Genomic DNA, 22968 nt, shown 5'->3' on the forward strand with positions numbered 1-22968 from the left:
TCATCTGCAAATATGGAAGCTGTTGCAGTACCAGGATATGTAAAATAAAGGGACAAACTATGACAATAGAAATCCACGGTTAAACCTGAAAGCTCCTGCAGGATTGTGGCTATGGCGAGTAACCCCTTTGGTGGTGCTGACCTGCAGAGCTGCCCCTCTGAAGATGGGGAAGTCGGGGTGCCCCAGATGTGTCTATGTGAGGGGGCACTACCTGGCCATATCTGGTGCAGCCTGGCAGCAGGGGGGTTGTGCTGAGTACCCACCCTAGCAGAGTGGGCCAGGGCCTTCCCAGGCCCACCCCAGGCCTTCCTTTTCACCTTATCCTCTTACTGGCCCTGTGTGTATGTGCAGGTGTGAGCATGTGCACGTCACTGCGTGTGTCTGCCGCAGAGCATGAGGGAGGGAGGCGGGAAGGGTGAGAGGAACCAGGGAAATAAAGGGGGAGCAAGAGCCCTAGGCAATACCCCAGCAAGAGGCTGAGGTGTCAGGGGCATTGCTTACCTGCCCATCCTGCTGCAGGTGGTGGTGGAGGATCTGCGAGTGAGGCTGCTGATGCGGGGTGAGGATGTGCATGAACGGGGTGGGGGGGTATGCTGCTGCTGTTGCAGGGTTGATGGGGCCGCCGCTGCCCAGCGCCGAAGGCAGGTTGAAGGAGGCTGCTGGGGTTCCAGTGTGAAATCCCTGCTTCTCGAAGGATTGCTAAGAAGGAGATGCCAACAGCAGAATAAGTGCTGGGAGCCTGGCTGGCAGTGTGCCACCCTCCCCATCTCTACACATCACAGGCCCAGAGTCAGCATGTGGTACAGAGAACAGATAAAATCTCTTCCTATGGCTCTTTCTGGGCTTGGAATTGTTGTAAGCTGGGAAAGGTCAAGCATTTCCCTTCTCTCTGGCTGACTGATCCAAAGGGAAAGAGATCTCATTGCCCAGGGAGGCTGTCTCAGAGCTTGGCTTCTCCTCCCCAGCAATGCAGGAAGCACTCACAGACACTAACCTGAGTTTTGGAGTAGACAGAGCCCGAGATGTCTGGCACACCTGTATTACTGGATGTCACAGATACACCTGGGGAGAAGGGACAGGTAGGTGTTAGGCAGCAGCCAGTGGGTCAGCAGAAGTTGGTTGCTGCTAACACCAGCAGGACCTGGTGGAGAGCTCCAGTGGTCAGAGAAGATGTGCAGACAGACTGGCCCGGGCAGTCAGGCCCTGGCATCACCAAATGTAAAGCACCCATACAAATATAAGTTATTTTGCTCTGGACACGCACTGTTTCAAAATGCCTCCATAAACCAGCTGAAGGGCTGGCTGCCACCCAGAGAAACACACAGAAAACTGCAGGTCTGAGGAGAGCTGGGGAACACAGAGAAATAAACCCACAGCACGTGGCACAGCAGCAAGAACAGCCCAAAAGCTCCTTGGGTGTAAAACAGGCAATTGCATGCAAAGGCAATTCAGCTGTGGGCTGGGATGGCTGGTGCAGTGACTGACTACACAAGCCCCATGGGATGTTAGCTGTCCATAAAAAAGGGTGGCACCTCAGCCATCGTTTAATGCCTGGAAAAAGTGCTGAAATTAAAGCAGTGTGAAGGACTCAGCACCAGGTGACCTGGTACAAAGCTAAAATACTTTTGCAAAGAGAAAATATTATCTTGAAGGGTTCTAATGCAGTGACAAAAGGAATTAAAAGACTGGAAGAGGGAGCTAAATGCAGCCCTGCATAGGTCAGCCAGACATCAACCAAGTACTGTGACAGGCAGCAGGTTCATGATCTCCCCATGATCTTTGAATCAAGGACACTTCCCTAGAAAGTGTCTGCCAAACACTGGTGGGAAGCAAGTCCAAATCCAGAACAACTGCTGGTCTGTTAATCACATACAGTCAGTTAAAAAACCAACAAACCAAACAATTCAGCATCTTAAGCTTCTGATAGTGGTCCAAGGGCCCAGACAGCTGACTGCAGGGCACAGAGGAGGATGTGACATGGTCTGTAACCTAGACCTGCTCCAGACCTGGATTCAGAACAATCCTGGGTCATTCCATGGATAATCAAACTACTTGGGAGCAGCACCTCTGGCATTTTTCTCTATTACTGCTGTAAGACAGCAGTCCCTATCACAGCCAGTGAGACTGGGAGCAAAGCCCTGCTGCTGTGGAAGGTGCTCTTGTGGGTCTCTTACCAGTGCTGTACCCATGAGAGCCATAGCCACTGGGCTGCTGGAAAGGGGTTGCTGATGCATTGACGCTGACATTCACACCATGCTGCTTGGAAGAGGTAGGAGCAACCTACAGAACAGAGAGAACTGAGTGAGAAGAGGCTTTGCTGTGCCAGCCTTCTGTCCAAATCCCACAGCTTGCCTCTGGGAGACTCACAGGGAACACGGCGGGCCCATACTGGAAGGTGCTGGGGAGCCCTGGTACCCCTGTGTAGTATGGCAGACTGGTGTAACTGTAGCCGGGAGGCAGCGCCGGGTTCAGGAACGTCTGCTGCGTGGTGTGGTGAGTCTGGGTCTGGCTCTGCTGAGGCTGTGCCAGAGTTGTTGCAGGAGCAGGGGAAGAGGCATCACCACGGCCAAATTTTGTTAAGTCACCTGAAATAAAGGAGGTAAGAGTGAAGAACAGATGCTAGATCCTGGCCCATTCCAACTCAGCCCAAAGGTGACCCAGTCTATTTTTAAACAGCAACTTCAATCACCTGCCCCCTCCCTCTCACCTCCTGCCAGTGCCAAGGACTGTGGCCTTCAGACCTTTGCACACTGATAAGGTGAAACTGTTAATTGCTCCTTGGCCCTAACAGGACTACAGAGGAAATGGGAAGCCACAGTAGCTAAACCCATCATCTGGCACTGGATAAATCCAGTAGCACAGCCTGATGCTAAAGCTGTCCCTCATCCCTCTCCATGCACCAGCAGCAGGACTGAACACAACCCAGATACTTGCCTGGGCTGTGCAGGGTTTGGCTGCAGGGCTGGGGGAAGCTCCCCATGCTGATCTTGGCTCTTCATACAAACACTCTCCTATTTAGAACTCACATAGTGCCACGCTCTGAGCTTGGCATTTCAGCCTCAGCTGGGCAAAAGCACTTGCACACAAACCAGCTCCTGCCAAAGCTGAGAAGAAGTGGTGCTGGAAAAGGAGCAAACCTCCAAGTGCAACAATTCCTAAAGTATGTGAAAGCTCAGCATAGTCACTGCCCACTGTGGATTGGCAGTGCATTAACACACTTGCCAAGGTCAGCGAGAGGTCATACACCCACTGGGTGCTTGTGCTGAGTTTGATAGGTCCCAGATTTCTCATATGCTTTCTCCATGAGACCATCCCATAGGAAAAAAAAAGTAATTTCTCCATATTTTGTGTCTCTTTCTATTTTTACTCTCAGTGTTTGAGAAGCACTGCTCATCATCTGCCTAACAACCACCTGGAAAGCAGTCCCCCAGTGGTAGGCCTTGCAGAATATTTCAGCCCTTCCTCACTCCCTTTCCAATTGCCTCATTAACTCCTAACTTTGCCAATCTCTTCCCAGTATCAGGCCTTGACACAACCAGATGCTCAAAGGGAAGAAAAGAATTGAACCGTGAGAAGCATGCTCCAAACCAAAAGCAGTGCAGGAGGCACAGTGCAGGCGCAGATGTAGCTCCGGTGGACAAAGACACAGGACACTAGTAGAAGCAGAACAAATCCTGATGGGATGAGAATCACAACAGTCTTTTTCCCTACCAGAGTATGGATTGCTGCTCAGGCTGCCATCTCTTCCAGTCAGTGGTGTGGTGGGTGTAGGGAATGGGATGCTGTAGTAATCCTGATGAATAAAAACAAAAGGAGAAGACATTTTATCAGATCTGTCCAAAGTGCAAAGCAGTATCTTTTGGGAGAGAGGAATTTCTATACTGTAGCTGCAAGATATGTCTGAGTACTGCAGTTCAACCAGCCACATCCAGGCTGATCGTGATCTACAGCAGCCCCAGGTTTTTGTAGCATGTACCATCCCCCTCATCTGGCTATTAGAAGAACCAGGTAAGGTCTACTGGTATGCAGTTCTTGAACTGCCTGGACTTCCTCTCCTCTTCACAAGAAAATGGACATGTTCTAACACGAAATAAAGCCCGTTCTCATCAGGTATTTAGTCACTGGCTCTGTTATGGAACAGAGGTGAATCTCTGTAACAGCCCTGCTGCTGTAACTCATGCTCCCTGGCTCTACAAGGAATACTGCTGTATGAGTAACTCATGCTGCAAACTCCACGTGAGCCAAGGAGCAACTGATTAACTCATCACTGCTGCTACAGAGGTGCATCCACTCAGCACCCTATTTTGCCAGCTCTTCAGGACTGCCCACAGCTGACCTGTCTCTACCCAAGCATGACATGTGGAAGTGGCATGTCCTTGTCATTCTGCAGTACTCACCAATGGAAATCTCGTCTGGAGCATTTGCAAGTCATCATATCCATACACCTGTGGCTAGAAAAAAAGCCAGAGATGACATTAGGGACAAGGACTACATAAGGACACCTAATTTTAGATTAAACGTTTAGATAAATGTGAGAGAAAGCCAGAAGTAGCTAGTGAGCAGCCACACGAGCCACCAGGTGCAGGCAGTCAGAGCCTCTACAGAGAGGCCAGAAGTTTCTCTGAGTTGCTCAAAGGAAAATGCTTCAGACCATAAGGCCACTCAATAGTTTTTCTCTGGAAATCATCCCAAAACTGAAATCTGTCCTCACCTTTAGGAGAGGGTGTGACACACACTCCTAGACTTTGTGGCCATTGCTACCCTTGCCCTGACTGTTTGCCCTTTGTCACATCACGTTTCTAACACAGCTCTGTGCTTCCAACACTGTGCTCTGCCCTAGGACGCTTCAAAGGCTGGAGAGGCTGAAAAGAACAGGCATGTAGGCTCTGCTCCAGGGTGATCACAACACACGTTTACCCCATGGGCACACTGAAATAATGAAAAAAACCCGTAGGTCCAAACTCTGCCTGTCCAAGGCAGCCCTGCTGGGTATGTCACAGTTTTTGGTTTCCCCATTATGCTATATCCCTCCCTGCTGCAGAGGGAGCTGGGAGGGGACCTGGTGGCACAACACTACTGCAAAGTTCCACTCACCGGGTAGGCATGTAGCAACCCTGGAGCCATGATGTATGGATTAGGCAACAACGGTGGGACTCCAGGAGGGAGATTGGGAGGGGCTTTTCCTGAATAAGGAAGAGAAAGGAAAAAGTTCCACAGTGAAGCAAACAGCAGAAGCTCACTCTCTTAGCCCTCACACCCTTCTCTGGTACAGCAGGACCCGGGAAAGTACCTGATGTGGTTGCAACGGAGCTACGAGTTGAGGCCGTCACTGTGGAGTTGCTGCTGAGGCTGAGGCCCAGGCTGCTGACACTGCTGAGGCTGGATGAAACGCTGACAACTGGTGGGGCAGCTGACACCGTGCTGGAGGAGGTGGAGAAAGTACTAGCGGAAGAATGGAGGCTTGCTTCACTCTCCACACTTGTGTGCTGGGGAAGGAAGAGAAGAGAGTCAGGGGATCAGGCAGATGGAAGTGCACAGGTACCACAGGACACTCTCTACACAGATCATTATGCACCTCTGTCTGCATCTGGATGTTTCTGCAGTGAGCCTGGCTTCAGTCCAGAGTCCTGACAGCAGCCAATCCCTAATGCTTACAAACCTCTCTCAAGGTTACATCCCAACACATCTGTCTGATGAGCAGAGCAGGGCTTGACACCACATTTGCAGGAGGGTGATTTATTCTGCTGCAGAAGCTGATAACCAGGAACTGTACTGCAAGAGCTCCAGCAGCAGAGATATGTGGTTCCACTGCATCAGCTACCAGTTCGCTCTGACATGTGGCTGTGACTCTGCAGCACCTTCAAGGGCTACTACAGGCTCAGAAGAAGGTGCTGCTCAGTCAGAAACAGGCAGGGTGTCAACAGCCTTGAGCCACAGGTGCATAGACAGTGCTATGACATAACCCCCATCATCTCTCTCCACACAGCATTTGAACTGCAGCAGGCCAGCCAGCAGCCTGGCAGATCCTGTCACAGGGTCAGGCACCCCAGCAGACCCCAGCAAGCTGAGCAGGTCTGGGGTACACAGTGTGAGAGCACACCCAGACTCACCAGAAGAGTTGAAGTTGATGTTCGCCCAGAAGATGTGGATGAGGACAGACTGTTCTGCTGGGTGGGTAATGCACTGATGGAAGAGAAATAAAACACTGTCAGACTGTAGCGGTTTGTAAAGTTTTCCTGAAATTTTTACCTGCTGAGACTTGGGCAGTCTCCCTTGTATCTGACCAAACAGTGTGGGTTTTTAAGACTGACACATTGTTACACCAATGAGAAAGTTTATGCATCTTTGTGAAACACATATGTAAATACAAAACACCCTGGGAAAGTTCTCTTTCAATTCTGGTCTCTCAGAAGGTAACTAGCCTAGCTGGGGCCAAGCTGAGCCGAGTTTCTCCCCTGGATGGAATGCAGCCAAAAAACTCATCACCGCTTTCTGGCTGGGCCCTTACAATCCTAGCCCAGCCCAGTGCGGCCTTGAAAGACTGTATCATAAAATAACTCCCAGTCTCCTCAAGGTATTAACTCTTTCAATGCCCAGAATAAAACGTGGCAAATACTTTGTTCTCTCTCCTGAGTGAAAGAAGAGAACCAAGATGGTGATACGCACAGATACAACAAAAACACAGAAGTCAGGCAGAAGAAAGAGTCAGGTTCCAGATGAGATAAAAATTTTAGTCCATGACTTTGTTCTTCTTTTATTATGCTATAAAAAAGAAACTCTTAATTGCCTATAACACATAAAAATATTATAGGGTAGATATGACTGATCTAAATGTAAATATAAGCAGAGGCATTAGTGTTAAAGTAAGCAGATGGTGAAATTACTGTGATCCCCTAAGTTTAAAAAGTAAGAAGACTCCTGCTGTTCCCCAAGAAAAAAGAAGAGAAAAAGCCTCTCAAAAATAGAGTAAGCTTTTGTTTGAATTGATATAATCCTTAAAGTGTGCCTCATAAGTTGATACAGTCCTCAATAATGTTACAGGAAAAACTGTTAGTCTGAATAAAGAATTTTTGCATAATAATGGTCAGATTTCCATTCTCCCAGGTAGCTGATCACTGTGACATCAAAGACACAAGAAAACAGTTTCTTGTGGAAAAATCTCCATAGATTAAAGAGAGAAGTCTCCTCTTTCAAGTGAATTAGTCAAAGACTATTTTAGAAATAGTAAACTGACTGAGGTTTTTTTTGTACGTTTTCAGTGTGAAAGAAAAGAAGTGTGCAGGGGGAGGAAAAGCAGTCTAAAGTTTTATTCTGAATTTTTTTTCTTATAGTTTCTAGTAATAACGTTTCTCTTTGTACCATTTAAAGTTAAGCCTGTATTGCCTTCCTCCTAATCCTATCTCACAGCAAGAAAATTCCAAATTCTTGAACCAAAACCACGACACAGACCAAGATGAGAGAGTCAACATTGGTAGCACCATCCCATTTCCCACCTGCTTGAATGGGATGAGTCATCTTAGCCTTCCTCATTGCATGAGACAGACTCTGATGTCTGCTACAGATTCCTGCTTCTAGTTTTGCTTCTTCAGAAATCTACCCCTTCCACTCACTCACCTGCTGAGCTGGGCAGTGGTTGTACTGGGGAGCTCCTCGCTGTGGCTCAGGCTGCTCAGAGCTGTTGAGTGTTGGCTGGCTGTTGTCAGCAGGGACGATGCAGACACCCCATCGTTGAGAGGTGCAATACTGGGAGCAGAGGGGGAGTCGGATTTCACTGCAGGGCCTGTAGCACCTGAGAACAAAAGCTTCTGGTTAAGGGCAGGTACTGGCAACTTCCAGAGGGCAACACAAGGGCAAGGATCAGCAAATGCTCAGCAAGAGGAGTTGAGAGATTTGGGGCTTCCCTCAGTGCTGCCAAACAGTTATATACTTATGATTGTGTTCTACATCTCACTTTACCCCAATACTACCATTGGCTCTTCAAAAGAGCTTCAGGACCTACAGATGAAGTGCCTTCCACACACAAAGCAGAGTAAATTACTTTCATAGGTGACCCTTCAAGGATCTCAAAGATCAGCAGAAAGCTGATTGCTTTGAGGTAAGTGAATAATCTGAATGGCAGCAATCAGTTGAGCAAGGAAAGGACTTGCTATGAGCACAGATAAAGCTTCTCATTCAAAGCAGAGAGCACGAGAACAACAGATGCAGGACACCTGCTGTACTGGCAAGACTCTTACCTTCAACAGCCTGTGTGGTTTGTAATGGCGTGGGTTGTACAGAACTGAAACCATTCTGAGGAAGAAGAGAAAAAAGGAGTACTGGGCATTATAACAGCACATTTCCAGAGCAGAGCTAGGATCACCTCCCTCCCACACTCCCTTGTGCAGTTACAAAAAGGTCCTGCTACTAGCATTTGCCACCAGACTGTGTTTGGGCCAGTCCAAGGTCTAGCCCTATGCCAGCATGGTCCCCAAGTACATATTAGAGAAATCAGTGCAAGAAGTTTCTCTGCTGCTGGTAGTTAGACTGCCTCAACATTCTCAATCCAAGTTCATCAGCCAAACCTGTTGTTATTGACTTGGTGTGCAGCATACAAGAACCAAATCCATAACACAAAACAAAATTCTTTGTCTGCACGCCACTCTCTATCAGGGTAACTGGGCAGGACACAGCACATGCCCTGCCATCAACTTGACTGTTGTTAACCCCAGTGGCTCAGGCACAAAACACAGCAGCCAGAAGAAAGTTCTTGATTAGAGCCCACGAGCCACACAGTGAGGCTGGAGGATCTCAGAACCACTTGATAAGCCACTCAGCTTTCCCTGAGACACTTCACACATGAGGCTCACTCAGCACAACAGGTGAGCAAAGCTGCTCTCTTACCTTAGCCTGGGTCAGATCTTTCTGGGGCGAGGAAGAGATAGAATTTGGGTATCGCCTCGTCTGGGTGGATCTCTGTTCATACAGTGGTCCCTGAGCACTGTTCTGGGAGGTAAATGTTGCTGTCTGTATTGTGCCACTCTGGTAACCAGACTCCTGGCTTTGATTGGACGAAATTGTGGATGAAGATTCACTACAAAAGGAAAAAAAATAAAAGCATTCCTCCATTTTCCTCCAAAACAGCCCTGCTGTAAGCTGCTGACCCAGACTGGGCTCTTCACTTCAAATACTCATGATAAAAAGCCCCAAGCATCAGTACAAAGGCACTACACGAAGCAGCCAGGCCAAGAAACATGCCCAGAGAGTAGGGCCAGCCCAACCACGGACATCCAGCTGCAGCCTTGCCTCACATACTGCTGTGCCTTAGGCAACACTTCATGAGCTGCCACCACTCAGGTGCCAGTACTCAATGGGCTGGCCTGTTACTAAGGGTCAGCCCAACTGAAGACAAATGCACCATCAGCATAGATACTCCTACCCTACTGTGTCCCAGTTTGCCAGGCAAAAAGAACAAAGCATTCAGAATCTGTTCACCAGAGACATGGAGCAGTTGTGCTGGGGATTCCCCTCCTGTGTTTTCAACAACACAGCTTAAGGGCAGCAGGAAAACTGCTTTCTGTGCAAGTACCACAGGCCAACGAGCCACAGAGGTGCCCATTGAGTCTGCTAGCAACTTGTGCTTTACTGTTGCATACATTGTCCCCCCTTTATGACCACAGCACAGTCAGAAAGGGTCTACTGGTATGCATGACAACTCAAGTCCACAGGACCAGCAAACTCCCAGAGCTGCCTGCTTGCATTACCAGGCTCTGGTCCTCACCTGGCCGAGCTGGTGTAGAGGCTGCTCTGAGACTGGCTAACAGCGGCGCTGGTTGTGGGCGTTGATTCGTACTCAGCAAGAACAGGCTCTGAACCAAACTGTAACGCCCCAAACTGCAGGTTTAGCCCTGAGATATCCGACGAGCCAGGCATTTCCACTGCAAGTGCAGGAATCTGCAAGGGAGGAACAACAAAACGGCTCAATTATTCCTGGTGAATCATTAGCCCAGAGAATGACTTTAATACCCACATTTCCCAGCACACAATGGCAGTTACAGGCTTGCAGCCCCTGAATTACACCGTTCAACCCGTGCAGGCACACAACTCCATCACCCCCACAAACACTCAGTGCTAACAGCAGGAAGGCCAAGCCCAGACCTTCCCCCAGCGGCCCAAATGGCTGTTTCTGCAGCTCTAACACAACTCAATGCCTCCCTCCCCTGGTCTGCACCTTTGATGTTAACGATGCTTTTTTCTTTTGCTGCTTGAGCTTCTGCTGTGCTGGCTGGGGACTTGAGGACTGGTTGTCCGAGGACCCTGGGGACATCTGGGGAACTGGATTGGTTTTGCTGGGCAGTGGTGAGGATGGGGGTGCCGGTGTGGTTGTGGAAGCAGTCACCACAGGCTGTTTCTCCTGCATGAACACTTCTATCATGGTTGAAGTTGATGTGAAGCCCTGACGCTTGGTGAAGGGACTATGCACGGAAGAGTCTGTTGGGTTCTTGAGATCTATGGGACAAGACAGAGGTGAGTTAGCAGAGTTTGTTTCCTTTAAAAGAAATCAAATTCTGACACTTATCAAGAAAAATGTGTGTTTCATCTTGAAGCCTGTTAGAGAGCAGAGAACTTAAGCATCTCTGCTCGCAGCCTCACCCTCTCACCACCATCAATGACAAGCCTTTTTTAAGCTCTTCTTCCCTCAGTTGCTTCCACCATCCCTGCAGGACAAAGCCAGCTTGTGTGGCAGAAGTCCTCCATTCTCCAAGAAAAGCTGGACTCCAAAGTCCCCCTCATGGAGACATTGCATGTCAGAATCCTGCAGGCCACTTCCCTCTCATCTCTGTTAACACTCCCGCTTTCCATTGTCTCCTCCTTCCCCTGCAGGGACCAGGTATCTCCAAGCAACATCACTGCTTGGAGCTGCCTACCCTCAGGTCTTTGCATCACCTTCCTCCTCTAATAAGCCTTTCTACAGTTTATTCAAAATTAACTCCTATTCTCTGTGACTCTCTTCTGAGGCTTCTTGTCTGAGAAGACCAGAAGCTGCCAACACTGACTGTCACTAGGACAGGGCTCAATTTTTTTTCAGCTTAGATTTGAACCAGAGCCATTTCCCTATAACAAGCACAAGCTGAAGGAAATTACACTAGCACTCAACCACAGCAAAACTCAGCTTCTCATCTGAAGAGCGTCTCAATCCCTGTTTATTCCCTCATGCCAGCCCAGAGACAGTTACTTCTTGACATTTAAGAGCAAATCCCCTTAAAAAAAAATAATAGGAGTTCAGCAGGGAGAGGAGACTGACAAGAGTTTGCATTTGGGAGCTGTTCTCCAGAGGTGCCCTTTCAGACTTGTTTCTGGCACAGCTTTATACTGGTAAGTAGTTCTGCACACTCTGAGAGGCTCAGGAATGCCAGATTCCTGGCCCTGAAACTGTCTGGAATGACAGATTCAACTGTCCCAAGTAAAAAAGGAACACGGAGAGACTCAACACACACACTATTACATTTTAGTCTCACCCACAGCTCTCTCAATTTTTTTCAGCTCAGCTAGAATGATTGTGAATTTGTGAACAGATCTTGTGCTGAATCCCTCCCACTGCTGCTCACAGCATGCCTCTGCAGGTCTGGGGAAACGTTCCCTCCCATGTGGGGAGCCACGCCGCTTTTCCTTACCGTACTGCACCAGAGACGAGGTCTGTGTGCTGGATCCCATGTCCCAGGAAGCAGCAGTGGTGCTCCCAGCAGGCTGGGTGTGCTGAGCTGCCAGCTGAGCCAGTGCCTGGGCTGTCTTGAACTGCTCCAGGAACTGTGACCCTGTAGTACTGCTGCCTTTGGCCTCCCCGACATCTCCAAAGCCTTTCCCCAACATGCTCACCTGCAATTTCAGCAAGGAGATCAAGTCAATGTCTCCCACGGCTTGGAACTTGGCTCAGAGGACAGATACATCTCTGAACACAAGCCCAAATGCACTGTACCCTGCTGCTTCTCACTGGGTAGCCCAGCTCAACACTCTTGAGCTCCCAACACACACACTGCTGGCAGGTAGGGCTCATGTTTCTTTCCCAGCCCCCATCGTGTGTGAACACAGGTATGCTCATCTCTTGCCCAATCCATACCATGGTAGTGTCACAGAGGGTTACATAGGAAGTTGACAGGATCTTAAAAAAATATACTAAATTATTCTCATGCATTCAATTGCACTAAAAGAGAAACACCAGATCTTGGCTTTGCAGTTAACATGGTTTTGAAAAACCTTTCAACTATCTTACCATTAAGCAAACAATTTTTATTTCTTTTTGCTAAAGTTACACAAAGCAGCATCTGCCCAGGTCTATGCACATCCCTGACTGACTCAATGTCTCCTTCCTTCTCCTGTCAGTGGATGCTAGTGTTCCATCCCACCCAGTTCTCTTTGTCTCAAATTGTTGGAATTGCAAGCCCTGGACCAAAAGAGCTTTTCCTTTCCTTTAAGCAGGAATTAAGCATGTGTTGTAAAACTGACAAGGGCAGCAGGGGAGGAATTGAAACAATTATTTCAAACTAAGCAATGAACTTCAGGCCACTGCTTTTAAAGCAGACTAGCAAATTATTTGGCTCTACCAGCCCCAAGGAGTGAGCATATGGACTGCATTTCCTGTATTACCCAAACAGACAGAACAACAGGGGAGAAGCAACCTCAGCCAAACACCCACTGGCAGAGACCAGCATTTCCTTACCATGCTGTGGTGAGAGAAGGAGTTTCCAGAGGCAGGTTGGGACAAAGCACTCTGCTTAGAATTGCTGAACACCAGTGGCTGCGCCAAGGAAGGAGTCTGGGATGACTCCAGGTTTGTTGACTCATTTTCCATAGAAGAGGGTGTCTTTCCTAGCAGGACTGCAAGATCAATTCTGGGTAGACAAAGACCCACTGAGGTTACCAGAAGCTCCTGCTTCCATTAGAACAGTGTTCCCCCTCCAGCCTCACAGCTTTTACTTTACAAATTGAAGGAATTTGCAGAATATTAACTTACAATTGCCAGTAACAACCTCAAAAAGACAGACTGACCAAGCAAGACCCTGCACTGTCTTTGATTTTAAATCACACTTTACATTAATTTAACACAGCAAAATGCCCCCAAACCTGAAGAACCAGCAACATATCCTAGGAAAATTCGAACCCAGGATTAGAACCCAAAAACTTCTAAGGCCACTCTTCCATTTAAATCCACCCCATCTCATTCAGAGCTGCTGCATTTTAGCTAGCTAGTAAGGTTTAGTTGAAGACGGCAAATTGCTCTGAGACTCATGTGGTGCTACCTTTCCCAGGTAAACAGCATCACCATGGGCTCTCACCTTTGTCCAGCTGTGATTGTCACATTCTCAGCAGGCAGAGGCACTGAAGACACATTGGAGGCTGTGAAGATCTTTGTCTCTGACAGCTGAAAGATAAAAAAGGAAAACAGAATACAGAAGTGAGAACAGCACCTCGTAACAGTCCCAATGACACAAAGCACATGAATGTTTGAGACAAACAGCCACAGAAAAACTCAAGAAATTCAAGTGCTTAGACTGAAACTTCTCTAGCATTTGGCTCCCATCAGAATCAGCTTCTATTTCATTTGTTTCTTCTCAGGCAAGAGCATGAATCACCTGCCAGTGGAAAAAAACACCCTCAAATCCTTCTACAAATTTCTCATAGTCCACAAATCCCCTAGGGCTGCTCTAGGACCTTGGGCTGTTGCTCTGAGTCAATGGCAAGCAGCACAGACCTGCAAAAGCCATTGCACAGGTAGGTGCAAGCGCTGGTAGTGAAGTCAAAGAGAAACTCTGGATCCATAGCTAAGCTTCCAATGATCTGGGCTCATTTGGATGATCTGACCAACATGGAAGGGAAAATAACGTTGCTGAAAAACTGGTGGAGGGCTAGTGATGACCTGTGAAATCTGAAACATATCTGAACATGAACAGCTTCTATTCCAGACTGAGGAGCTGCTAACAACTGAACTGCCAGAATTTTAAAAATAAATTCAAAACTTCTGGGAGCATCTCACACAGAAGGTAAGAAAGGCTCTCAGAAACTCCCTTCTAGCAGAGATCTGAATGAAAAAAAGAAAAGCTGCTCCTATCTCCAAACACAGCAGTAGTGCTTCCCCCAGGTGGTGCCTAGAAAACAAATGCTTCCCATGCTTGCCCATTCTGTTGGCTGAGCCAAAATGAGCACGCAAAATTAACAACCATACTAAAATGCCCAACCCTGCTCCCATCTGAAAGAACAGAAGTCCTTCCTTGATTTGGAGAGGGACTGAAGCCCCTTTCAGAAGAAACTTATAGATAGGCATTAGCAGAAGATGCTAACAATATCCATTCTTTCCTAAAGGAGACATCAGGTAGAGAACATAAGGTGGTGCATGTCAGAAAGTAACGTCAAGAGTTTCTTTTCCATCGAACTCACAAGGACCAGCAGAGGCACATGATGTGCATGAAACCATGAAACTGCTGCTGGGGTGAGCAAAGGCAAACCTTCCCCAACTACCACTCCACCAGAGGAGTGGAGCAAGAGTCCTGTGTGGAGTCAGGCCAGTTTTTGTAAGAATTCCATCTTGCAGTTACAGGAAATGAGAGGACCAGCCTTAATGCCCCAGGAGACCTCTTCCTGTCCTGGGCTTCTATGACAAGCTATATAACACATATCCTGCAGAAGATGCAACAATTACTTATTCATCACAGCTCCCGGGGCTGGGAGCCTGCCTGAGATTCTGTCCACAGTTTGGGGAGAATGGACTTTGAGCTCCCCTGGCAGCTCTGTGTGTACAGACAGGACAGTAGCCTGATGGCAAATGCACAGAGGATGGGTTCAGAAAATACCTACATCTTCATTCCAGTCCTCCGTGCCCCATTCTTCTGTCGCTGCCCTCCATGCACCTATAAGGACAACAACAGGTACAGAAGTTATGCATGCATCAAAGCTCTACCTCCAACAGCTGGGGGAGCACTGGGGAGCTTTGCAGGCAGCCAGGAGGATTTCTATTTGCCAATCAGACAAGTTAAAGCAGTCAATATCAACCCACACTTTATGGTCAAGGCACCGTGATGGGATCACCTCTGCCTTGGTGGCACAGGCTGGGATGAAAAAAGAGGGACTGCCAGGTTGGCAGATGGGGCAGTGCACACCCTCCCAACACCCAAAAGGGGAGCTGAGCTCTACAACGAAGCTCCAACATCATCCCCAGCCTCCTTGTGCCATTTTCCTGGCTCTCCCTTGTTCTGCAGTAGCTGTAGGTTTGTGCACCTGCAAGCAGCCAGTGTTACCCCAGCAGCTCGGACAGAGCACCTCTCTCATGGGCTTCCTGCCAGCTCTGGAACAGGATCTCACCATCCAGGTAAACCTCAAGTTTCTATAAAACTTAAGGATAACTGAGCCATTGCCATGATTCATCTTCCACCCCACCAAAAAAAAAAAAAAAGTCTTGAAACCTCAGTGCTCTAGAACCTGCTGCGCTCAGGCAAATGGGATTCACAAAAGAAAATTTATGGGACTAAGCAATTCCTGCATTTTCTGTGGCCGGTTTCAGAGATATGCTCAAAGTGTGCAGCTTGAAGTACCAGGGAGAAAAGCAGGAAACCTCAGCTGCAATCTAACACAGTACAATTTAGACAAGCAAAAATTTACCAGAAAATAAGGGATTTGCCTGGCTGCCTTTTCAACTTGTTCCAATCCTCACTTCCATCACAGTTTAATCTCTGTACTTTGAATATTATGTAGCAGTTACAGACTCTATTTAACAACTAAAATTTGGTTCGGGAAGAGAGCAAGAGCTTTCACATCCCCAAAAACTTCAGAGCGTAAAGCCAGTCCCATTTTGTCCAGCTTGTCTTCAGTCCACACAAATCAGATCAAGAAAATCTGAGAGCACCAACAGGGTTAATCCTGAAGACACCTACTGGATGGAACAAGTTGGTATCAGCCCTTTTACAGCATAAATCAAAGCATGTAGGGAAGGAGAACATTCTGACATCTTCTGCAGGACACAGATCTCCCCATATAGACTTCACTTGTATATTTAAACAACCACTTGTCTACACTTGAGGGATCTAGTGCATGAAATAAGTATCAGTGAATTATGCTTTTTTCATTGCTTTTTTGTCTTGCTTGATGAGTTGAGCCAATTCAAGAAGTCTCCTAGGATTTACTTTTTTATATATTCGAGTTTGAAATACAGGTATTAATACAACACTTGCCAGAGTGCCAGGAGTCTTAAGGCACACTACCCCTTCCTCCACAGCCAGAACCATCAAAACATTCAATGCAAAACACATATGCAGTTTAGAAACCTAAATTCCCACAATCCTTAGATTTTTGGTGCCCTCACAGCAGCAGCAGGAAGGCTACTTCCCAAATTTTCATGGATCTGAACGATCATTCTAGCCCAAGCCTTACCCAAGAGGTGAAGTGGGAACTGGATGTACCTGCAGCTGGCCCAGAGAGCAGGAAGACAGAGTGAGTTGCCCCAAGAAGAGTTTGTGCATGCAGGAACATAGCATTTAAGAGCATGGGCTCTTAAATCTTGTTTGTTTGGGGAAAATAAGGAGAAAAGAAAAGCAGCACTAAAAGCAAAAGGAAACCCTGCAGATGAAGAAGAGCCATTGACAGGGCTTTCCCAACAAGTCTATTCCTGAAATACCAGACACTGACTCAGCATGGCTCCAGCTCCCCACACACAAAGGGGCAGATGGAGAATCAAAGACCTGTGATGTATAACTGGGTATTCAGCAGGAACACTCCAGAAAGCTCCCAGCTAGCACAGCATAGGAAGGTTTCTTAAAGAAACCAACTGTATCACTCTCCATCAAGCTCTACTGAAGGGGAGAGCTGTAATACAAGCAGTACCCTGAGCCTTCTAGCACCATTTCAGAAGGGTGGTCTTCTGAACAGCAAGCCTTCCTCTCTGCTTTCAGAAAACCCTTCAAAAAGCTGCTGGCCTTTAAGCTTCTCAAACCAAGAAAAAGAGGGAAAATTAAAATTTAGCCAACAACATGTGCAAATATGAATGTGGTGAAGGAAAAAAAAAAAAAATCTTATTGTGTCCCCAAGTTTTTCAAATCCCTCCCAAAATACACACTCTCTTCATTTTAAACTGGGAGATAATTACCCAACTTGCTCCTCCCACAGCCAGCAGACAGCCTGCTGTCTCTCAAAGACTGGATCCCTGGCACCCTGCACTAGGAAGGCAACAGACCCAAAGGCCCCCCGCTCTGCACCTCGAAGGAATGTTAATCCAAACAAAGCCAAAGGGCAGCAAAATCACAATGGCAGTGCTGGAGCAGATGGCCCTGTGTTGCCTGTGGAAGTTAAAAATTAACCCTGAGGTGAGAACCAGGAAATGCTCCAACACAGCAGAAGCACTCCATGTATGTCTGCCTGCTTTTGGGCCCTTGCACAAGACACTCCTCAGTCTCAACACTTCTCCTCCTGCCCTGACCTTCAAGAGTCAAGTGGCAAGTTCTTCTGGAAGGTCCCTTAGCCTCAATTTCAAAACCTCAGGTTAAATGGAAGAGACAGTCAAACAGGATGTTGGCCTTATTATGGACACCAACAGAATTCTACAGAGACAAGGTAAACTGCATCATCTCATGGACATCTCTTGGCCTCATAAGGAAAACAGGATAAGAGCAGGAAATAAAGTAGCCAGGCACAGAGCAGCTTTGCCAAGCATCCCTGTCATCTCAAAATCCATCATCATCTTCAACTGCAGGGAAATGAAGAGGAGCAGCCAGGCAGCCTGAGCATGCTGGAGCAGCCATGGGCACTGCCCACCCAGCAGCAGCCATAAGGAGAGGCAAAGCAAAGAGAGCTCAGCCAGACCAGCTGCCCTTGCAGCAGTGGTGTGACCCTAAGCAGGAACAGCAGGAATGGCACAGGGACAACAGCAAGTCACAGCTTTTGGGTTGTGAGACAAAGGGAATGTGACTGAGCTGCCTCACACTTCCTGCCCTCGGGTGGGATGCTCTGTCACCAGTGCTGTGGACACAGAGCTACTTTGGGCATCGAGAAGCAATGGCTGAAGTTAAAATTTGCACAGTCCACAGGAATTGCTGTTAGCCTCTCCCAATTTACATTCAAGGTGTCAGCGTTAGTAAAAGCACAGTCAGAACAAATGTCAAATAATAATTAAAATTAACAAATTAAAAGAGAGAAGAATGACATATCCACAGATATTTCAGATTTTTTTTAAAAAAAGCTATAAAGTAAAGGTATCCGGGGCAGTTAGTGCACCTGGATGTATCGTACCAGGAGCAGTGTCAAATTTTCGGGGATAATTTGACCCCTCACCCCCAATGAAATCAAGTCCTGAAACAAAAAAAAAGAAAAGAAAGACAAACGGTGAAATTTTGATTTGTGTAGCTGAGTTTCACTGCCCCCATGTACACCAGTCACATTGTACCTGTGGATATTATTAATTTAAAGAGATGCCTGTGGCTACTAAATTGGAAACAAATCAACCACACACAACACAGGTGACCAGTGGTGTTGCACAATAAACTTCACAGCTGTGTTGTAGTACTACAGAGTAAATCTGAGTTGTTTATCAGAAAAAATCTTCCCTTCCCCTTAACCACACTCTAACCCACTTCATTCCACAATTCCACAAAACACCAACACAGGAAAAAGAAAACCATTCACACAGAAGTCTGTTCCCACTAGACAGTTAAACTTCCAGCACACAGAGCTTGTCCACTCCCATCCTTTTTCTGAGGCAAGCACACCCACTGCCCCAAACACAACACCCCACTCTACTCCCTCTGGTATTTAAAGCCCCTTTTCAACTGCCAAGGAGATGATCACCCTGTCTGCTGGTGTTTCACAAAAACACCCTCTTCCCACAACAGCTGTTTTCTGAAGGAAAAAAAAAATGAACCAAAAAAACCCCATGAAAACACAAACAATCCATCCTCAGTCCTCTCCCCGACTCACCAAAACTGTGTAGTGATAGGTATCCCAGTTAATGGGACTTTTAATTCTCTTTCCAAACCTATCAGTTTTTCAGCAAAACCATAAGTATGGAAGTGGCCTAAAGCACTATTAACACAGGTGTGGATGCTTCTTATACCCAAGATGTGGTATTTACTTAAATACTCAGTAATTGTGAAAAAATAGTTTTACTTTGCAGTGGTCCAAGACTGCTCCATAAAAAAAGACAACAAAACTACCAATGAGCCCTGCCTGGCCCTGCCCATCCCTGGCTACTTACAGTCAACGACTGTGACTGTCCCATTCTCACACTGCAAAATCTGAGTTCACTTGTGTGTCAATATTGTGCATATGTGAAACAAAACCCAGAGCATCAGTTTTCCAATGCAGGAAAACGTGCAGAGGCAGTTGGGTGTTCAGAATCACCCAGTAAACATGTTTGCTTCAGGTATGGAAGGAAGCAGAATTGCTTTCAGCTCGTTTCTTTAATGAGGTCCTATCCCACCATGGTTTGAGCAAGATGACCATGAAAGAAAGAATGTTCCCAGTATCAAACTGAAGAGCAATACATCTGACTTTGAGCAATTCTCTGGAGGATGCACCAAACACTGGGAGATCTTGGATCTGCTTATCACATCACAGTTTATAAAAAACACCTTTTCAAGCAGTAGCATGGTTTCTACAGGAAGACAAATAGAGATGAGCATTCCTGTGCCTCTGTCAGGCAACAGCGCCCACAAGCTCACTCCAGAGCAATCATCCAGATCCCTTTCCTAATGTGCAAAGGGGTGAAAAGTATCAGGGTCACTGAAATCCATCTCTGAACCAGCAACCTGTTCCTTCATCCCTAAGCCTAAGACCTGCCTTGAATGTCCTCATGGCAACTGGATGGATCAAAATCCACTCACACTCAATCCAAACCAGCACACACACATGTGAAGACACTAACTTGTGCCATCATCCGGCTCAAAGCTCCCAGTGTTGTTCCACGTGTTGTTGTTGCTATTCCCGTAATTCTCATCCGTGCTGGCCGGCTCAGCATAGTCAGCTGGGTTAAAAGTTCTGTAAGAAATACAAGGATGGAAATGTTCACTCTGCCAAAGCATTTGGAAAGCAATTGATTTTATTCTGGCCATAACACATATCACAAGGCAGTTCCCTCAGCACAGAGATGCTTCAGCTACACCAGCCGTCCCAAATTTAAGTTACCATGATACAGTCTGGGCCTTATTAACAACAAAAAAAAACCAAACAAAAAAGTCGAAAATGGGAACAGAAATTACTTGACGCAAACAGTACATGCACAGACTTTTATTTTTGCTATGGTTTTTGTCAGTGAAACTTACCCCATGCCTTGGGCAGAAAATCTTCCCCCTCGCCGTCCAGAGCCACCTGTGAAACACACACACATGCACTGCTGTCCCTTGGTTCTACAACACTGGGAAAAGAAACACTTGAACAACATACAGAGTTCTGATGTCCAGAATACGAAAGTGGAGAGGATCTTCCTAGGTTGATGGGATTGCCAGCAACATATTTCGATGTATAGGAGTGACCTCAGCTGGCTGGCAGCATGATTAGCAATGCATCATTCCAGGCTCAGGTGAGGTTTCCAGCTGGCACAAACCATAAGTACTGGACCCCAGGTTCTGATTTCTGCAGTATGTGACCTCAGCAACAAATCCTAAGCAGCAGATTTGGGGGTAAAATTAATTTCTGCCTCAAGTATTTAAAGTCCAAGCCAGTGGTGGTGCTCAGATACATGTGCAAGAATGATGAGGATGCAGGTGCTGCTGCTAATAAGCCATTGGCCCACCTGCTAAAATAGTCAACCTTGAGTTTTTTGACTTCCCACCTCTGTAATAAAGCACATTCCCTTTCTAACTCCATAGATATGATGCAAAAATTAGGTGTTAGCATCTCTAAGATGGGAAAGCAATATGCAGGCACTAAAAGTAAGCACAAGAACAGAAAAATCAAGTGTATCTTTTTAGTTTGGCAATTCCTCCCATAAAAGAGGTTTTGGAACCTCATGGGAGATAGATACACTTCTGTAATTTTTCTCCTCCCACCCCCTGGGGACTTCACATCCCGTGTGTACCTCGGCCTCGGCCACGTCCCCGCCTCCCTCTTTCCGTGCCTCTTCCAGAAGATCCTCCACTCTTACCACCATCCAGTCCATTCTCCTGGCCCCGAACTGAAAGACAGAACAATGCAAAGACAATTTCAAGACTCATCCTCCTTTAGTAGGGATACTGGACCACATCTCAAACCCCAAAATGAAGTGGCTGTGTGGGGGACCACATCACCGCATGCTCCCTGAACTTTCGATTTAAACCGATGGTAAGTGAGAGGATTACAGAAAAAAAATCATCTCAGACAGGGGAGCATTACACAGATCCACACATGCACAATGGGTGGTTTTCCTCACAGATATGTCTGCCCAAAAAGCTCTACTGACAGCTGTTATACAGCACAGAGTGCTTCAGTGTGAGGGTTTTGGGGGTTATTAAAGGGCACTCCATACACTCTCTTCCACGGGTGGCACCTCGCCCTCGCCTCGGCAGCCCGCCACGTCGCCTGCTGAAATCCCGCTCCCGCTCACGGTTCTCTTTGCTTTCTTCACTGGCTTCTGTCTGTCCACTCTCCTTCTGTCCTGAGACACCTTTCTTCTTCCCAACCATTTCCCAGGAATGCTGAAGGTTTGCAGAGGGGAAAGAAATTAATCATGGTTAGATCAATAAAAGGTGTAAATACACAAAGATTCAAACATGCTGCAGAGAATGTAACAGGGGTCTCCACAAAAATGGTTTCCAGATCAATTTTTTAAGGAAACTATCAGTCTACATACAGCATATCTTCCTTCAAGCCAAGATCTCTTACAGCTGACTGGCATGCAGTTTGAGGTAATAGGAGATGAGTTATTCTATTTCTGCAAAGATCTACTAAAATTCTTCAATAGAGAGGGCATGATACTCCCAGAATTCAAAGCATGGATAAATTTACCTTGCTTAGGGGAAAAAAAGCCTGCCATTTCATACAGGTCACCAGGAGCTCTCAGAATAACCCAGGTAAAAGTTTCATAGTGATCTGCAGTCAACATTTGGGGTAAGTTCTTTCTGCAGATGCAAAGTTATTAACAAAACCTTTCTTCGAAGTATCATCTCAGATGGAGAAAAGCATCACAGAATTTAACCAACAGGCAAGTTCAACTGCAAAATGTTAAGTCTGCCTACAGCTCACTGCTGTGGGTCTGCACCCATGTATTTTCTGATAGTTGCAGTGGTATCATCCTTAAACTGATGCAGCACACTGTTAGAACAATTAAAAAATAGTCTTAAGTCATTGCCAATCACCTGAAAACACAACTGACAGACAGCTGGGTTTGAATGGCAGCATGCAGGGACAGTGACAAAAAACCCAACAACGTAGTGGCATAAACTGCCTTCAAAGCCAAGGCTTCCAAAGTCTTTCTCCATAGGTATCTGGCTCAGAAATAAACTTCAAAATTACAGTATTCAAAGTAAACATCTTTCAAGTAATTTTTTTTAACCAAATCTAATCTAATGGTAAGCTCATACCTGCTCCTTTACTGTTTGAAATACAGTACATTACAGTACATTACCACTAGCTCAAGCAGGTAAGCTGTCTTCAGCACCAGAGCACCCAAGTAATTAACAGGTCTGCTTCCTATAAGAAAATCTCTTTTCTGCAAAAACTGGATCCAGGCCAGGATCAGCTCCAAGGCATTTGACCAACGGCAGTGCAGGGACTGCCTGTGCTCAGTGATGCTGTGACTGCAAGACCACCAGGCTGGATCAGTGGCAGCCCAGCACTTCCTCTTGCCAGCTCCCTGCCTGCCTCTCCATGGCCCTGCCCTGCAGGGCCTCGTGCTGCCCATCCAAAAAAGGAGGTGGTGCTACACAGCACCAAGTGCTGCACACTGTCCTGGATGCTACTCTCACGAGCAATGTGTTTCTCCAGGCAATTAAATTGCTGTGATAGCAGGGGTTTGTTCTCTAACTAGAAGTCACTGATTAG

At 46.9% G+C, this 22968-nt stretch overlaps 1 protein-coding gene across 6 annotated transcripts in view; it reads right to left on the bottom strand.

Moving 5' to 3' along the window:
• The window catches only part of UBAP2L (ubiquitin associated protein 2 like), a 31531-nt gene that overhangs the window by 1477 nt on the left and 7086 nt on the right, over positions 1–22968 (bottom strand). For 3 of the 6 annotated variants that reach the window (XM_088181114.1, XM_088181115.1, XM_088181113.1), the window contains 23 exons: positions 21455–21623; positions 21029–21124; positions 20274–20319; positions 19877–19989; positions 18232–18306; positions 14827–14879; positions 13311–13396; positions 12695–12866; positions 11652–11853; positions 10208–10485; positions 9758–9930; positions 8881–9070; positions 8235–8289; positions 7615–7789; positions 6111–6183; positions 5291–5486; positions 5095–5183; positions 4398–4451; positions 3712–3793; positions 2368–2585; positions 2175–2280; positions 995–1062; positions 502–699 (listed from right to left, as the gene is read on the bottom strand). In XM_088181114.1, the coding sequence (XP_088037240.1) occupies positions 502–699; positions 995–1062; positions 2175–2280; positions 2368–2585; positions 3712–3793; positions 4398–4451; positions 5095–5183; positions 5291–5486; positions 6111–6183; positions 7615–7789; positions 8235–8289; positions 8881–9070; positions 9758–9930; positions 10208–10485; positions 11652–11853; positions 12695–12866; positions 13311–13396; positions 14827–14879; positions 18232–18306; positions 19877–19989; positions 20274–20319; positions 21029–21124; positions 21455–21623 (2967 nt within the window). The remainder of the gene's footprint in view (positions 1–501; positions 700–994; positions 1063–2174; positions 2281–2367; positions 2586–3711; positions 3794–4397; positions 4452–5094; positions 5184–5290; positions 5487–6110; positions 6184–7614; positions 7790–8234; positions 8290–8880; positions 9071–9757; positions 9931–10207; positions 10486–11651; positions 11854–12694; positions 12867–13310; positions 13397–14826; positions 14880–18231; positions 18307–19876; positions 19990–20273; positions 20320–21028; positions 21125–21454; positions 21624–22968) is intronic. The other 3 variants (XM_088181118.1, XM_014892823.2, XM_088181116.1) reach the window with 2 other exon arrangements.

This window comes from Sturnus vulgaris, chromosome 31 (assembly GCF_052056855.1).
Source record: "Sturnus vulgaris isolate bStuVul1 chromosome 31, bStuVul1.hap1, whole genome shotgun sequence".
NCBI classification, from domain to species: Eukaryota; Metazoa; Chordata; class Aves; order Passeriformes; family Sturnidae; genus Sturnus; species Sturnus vulgaris.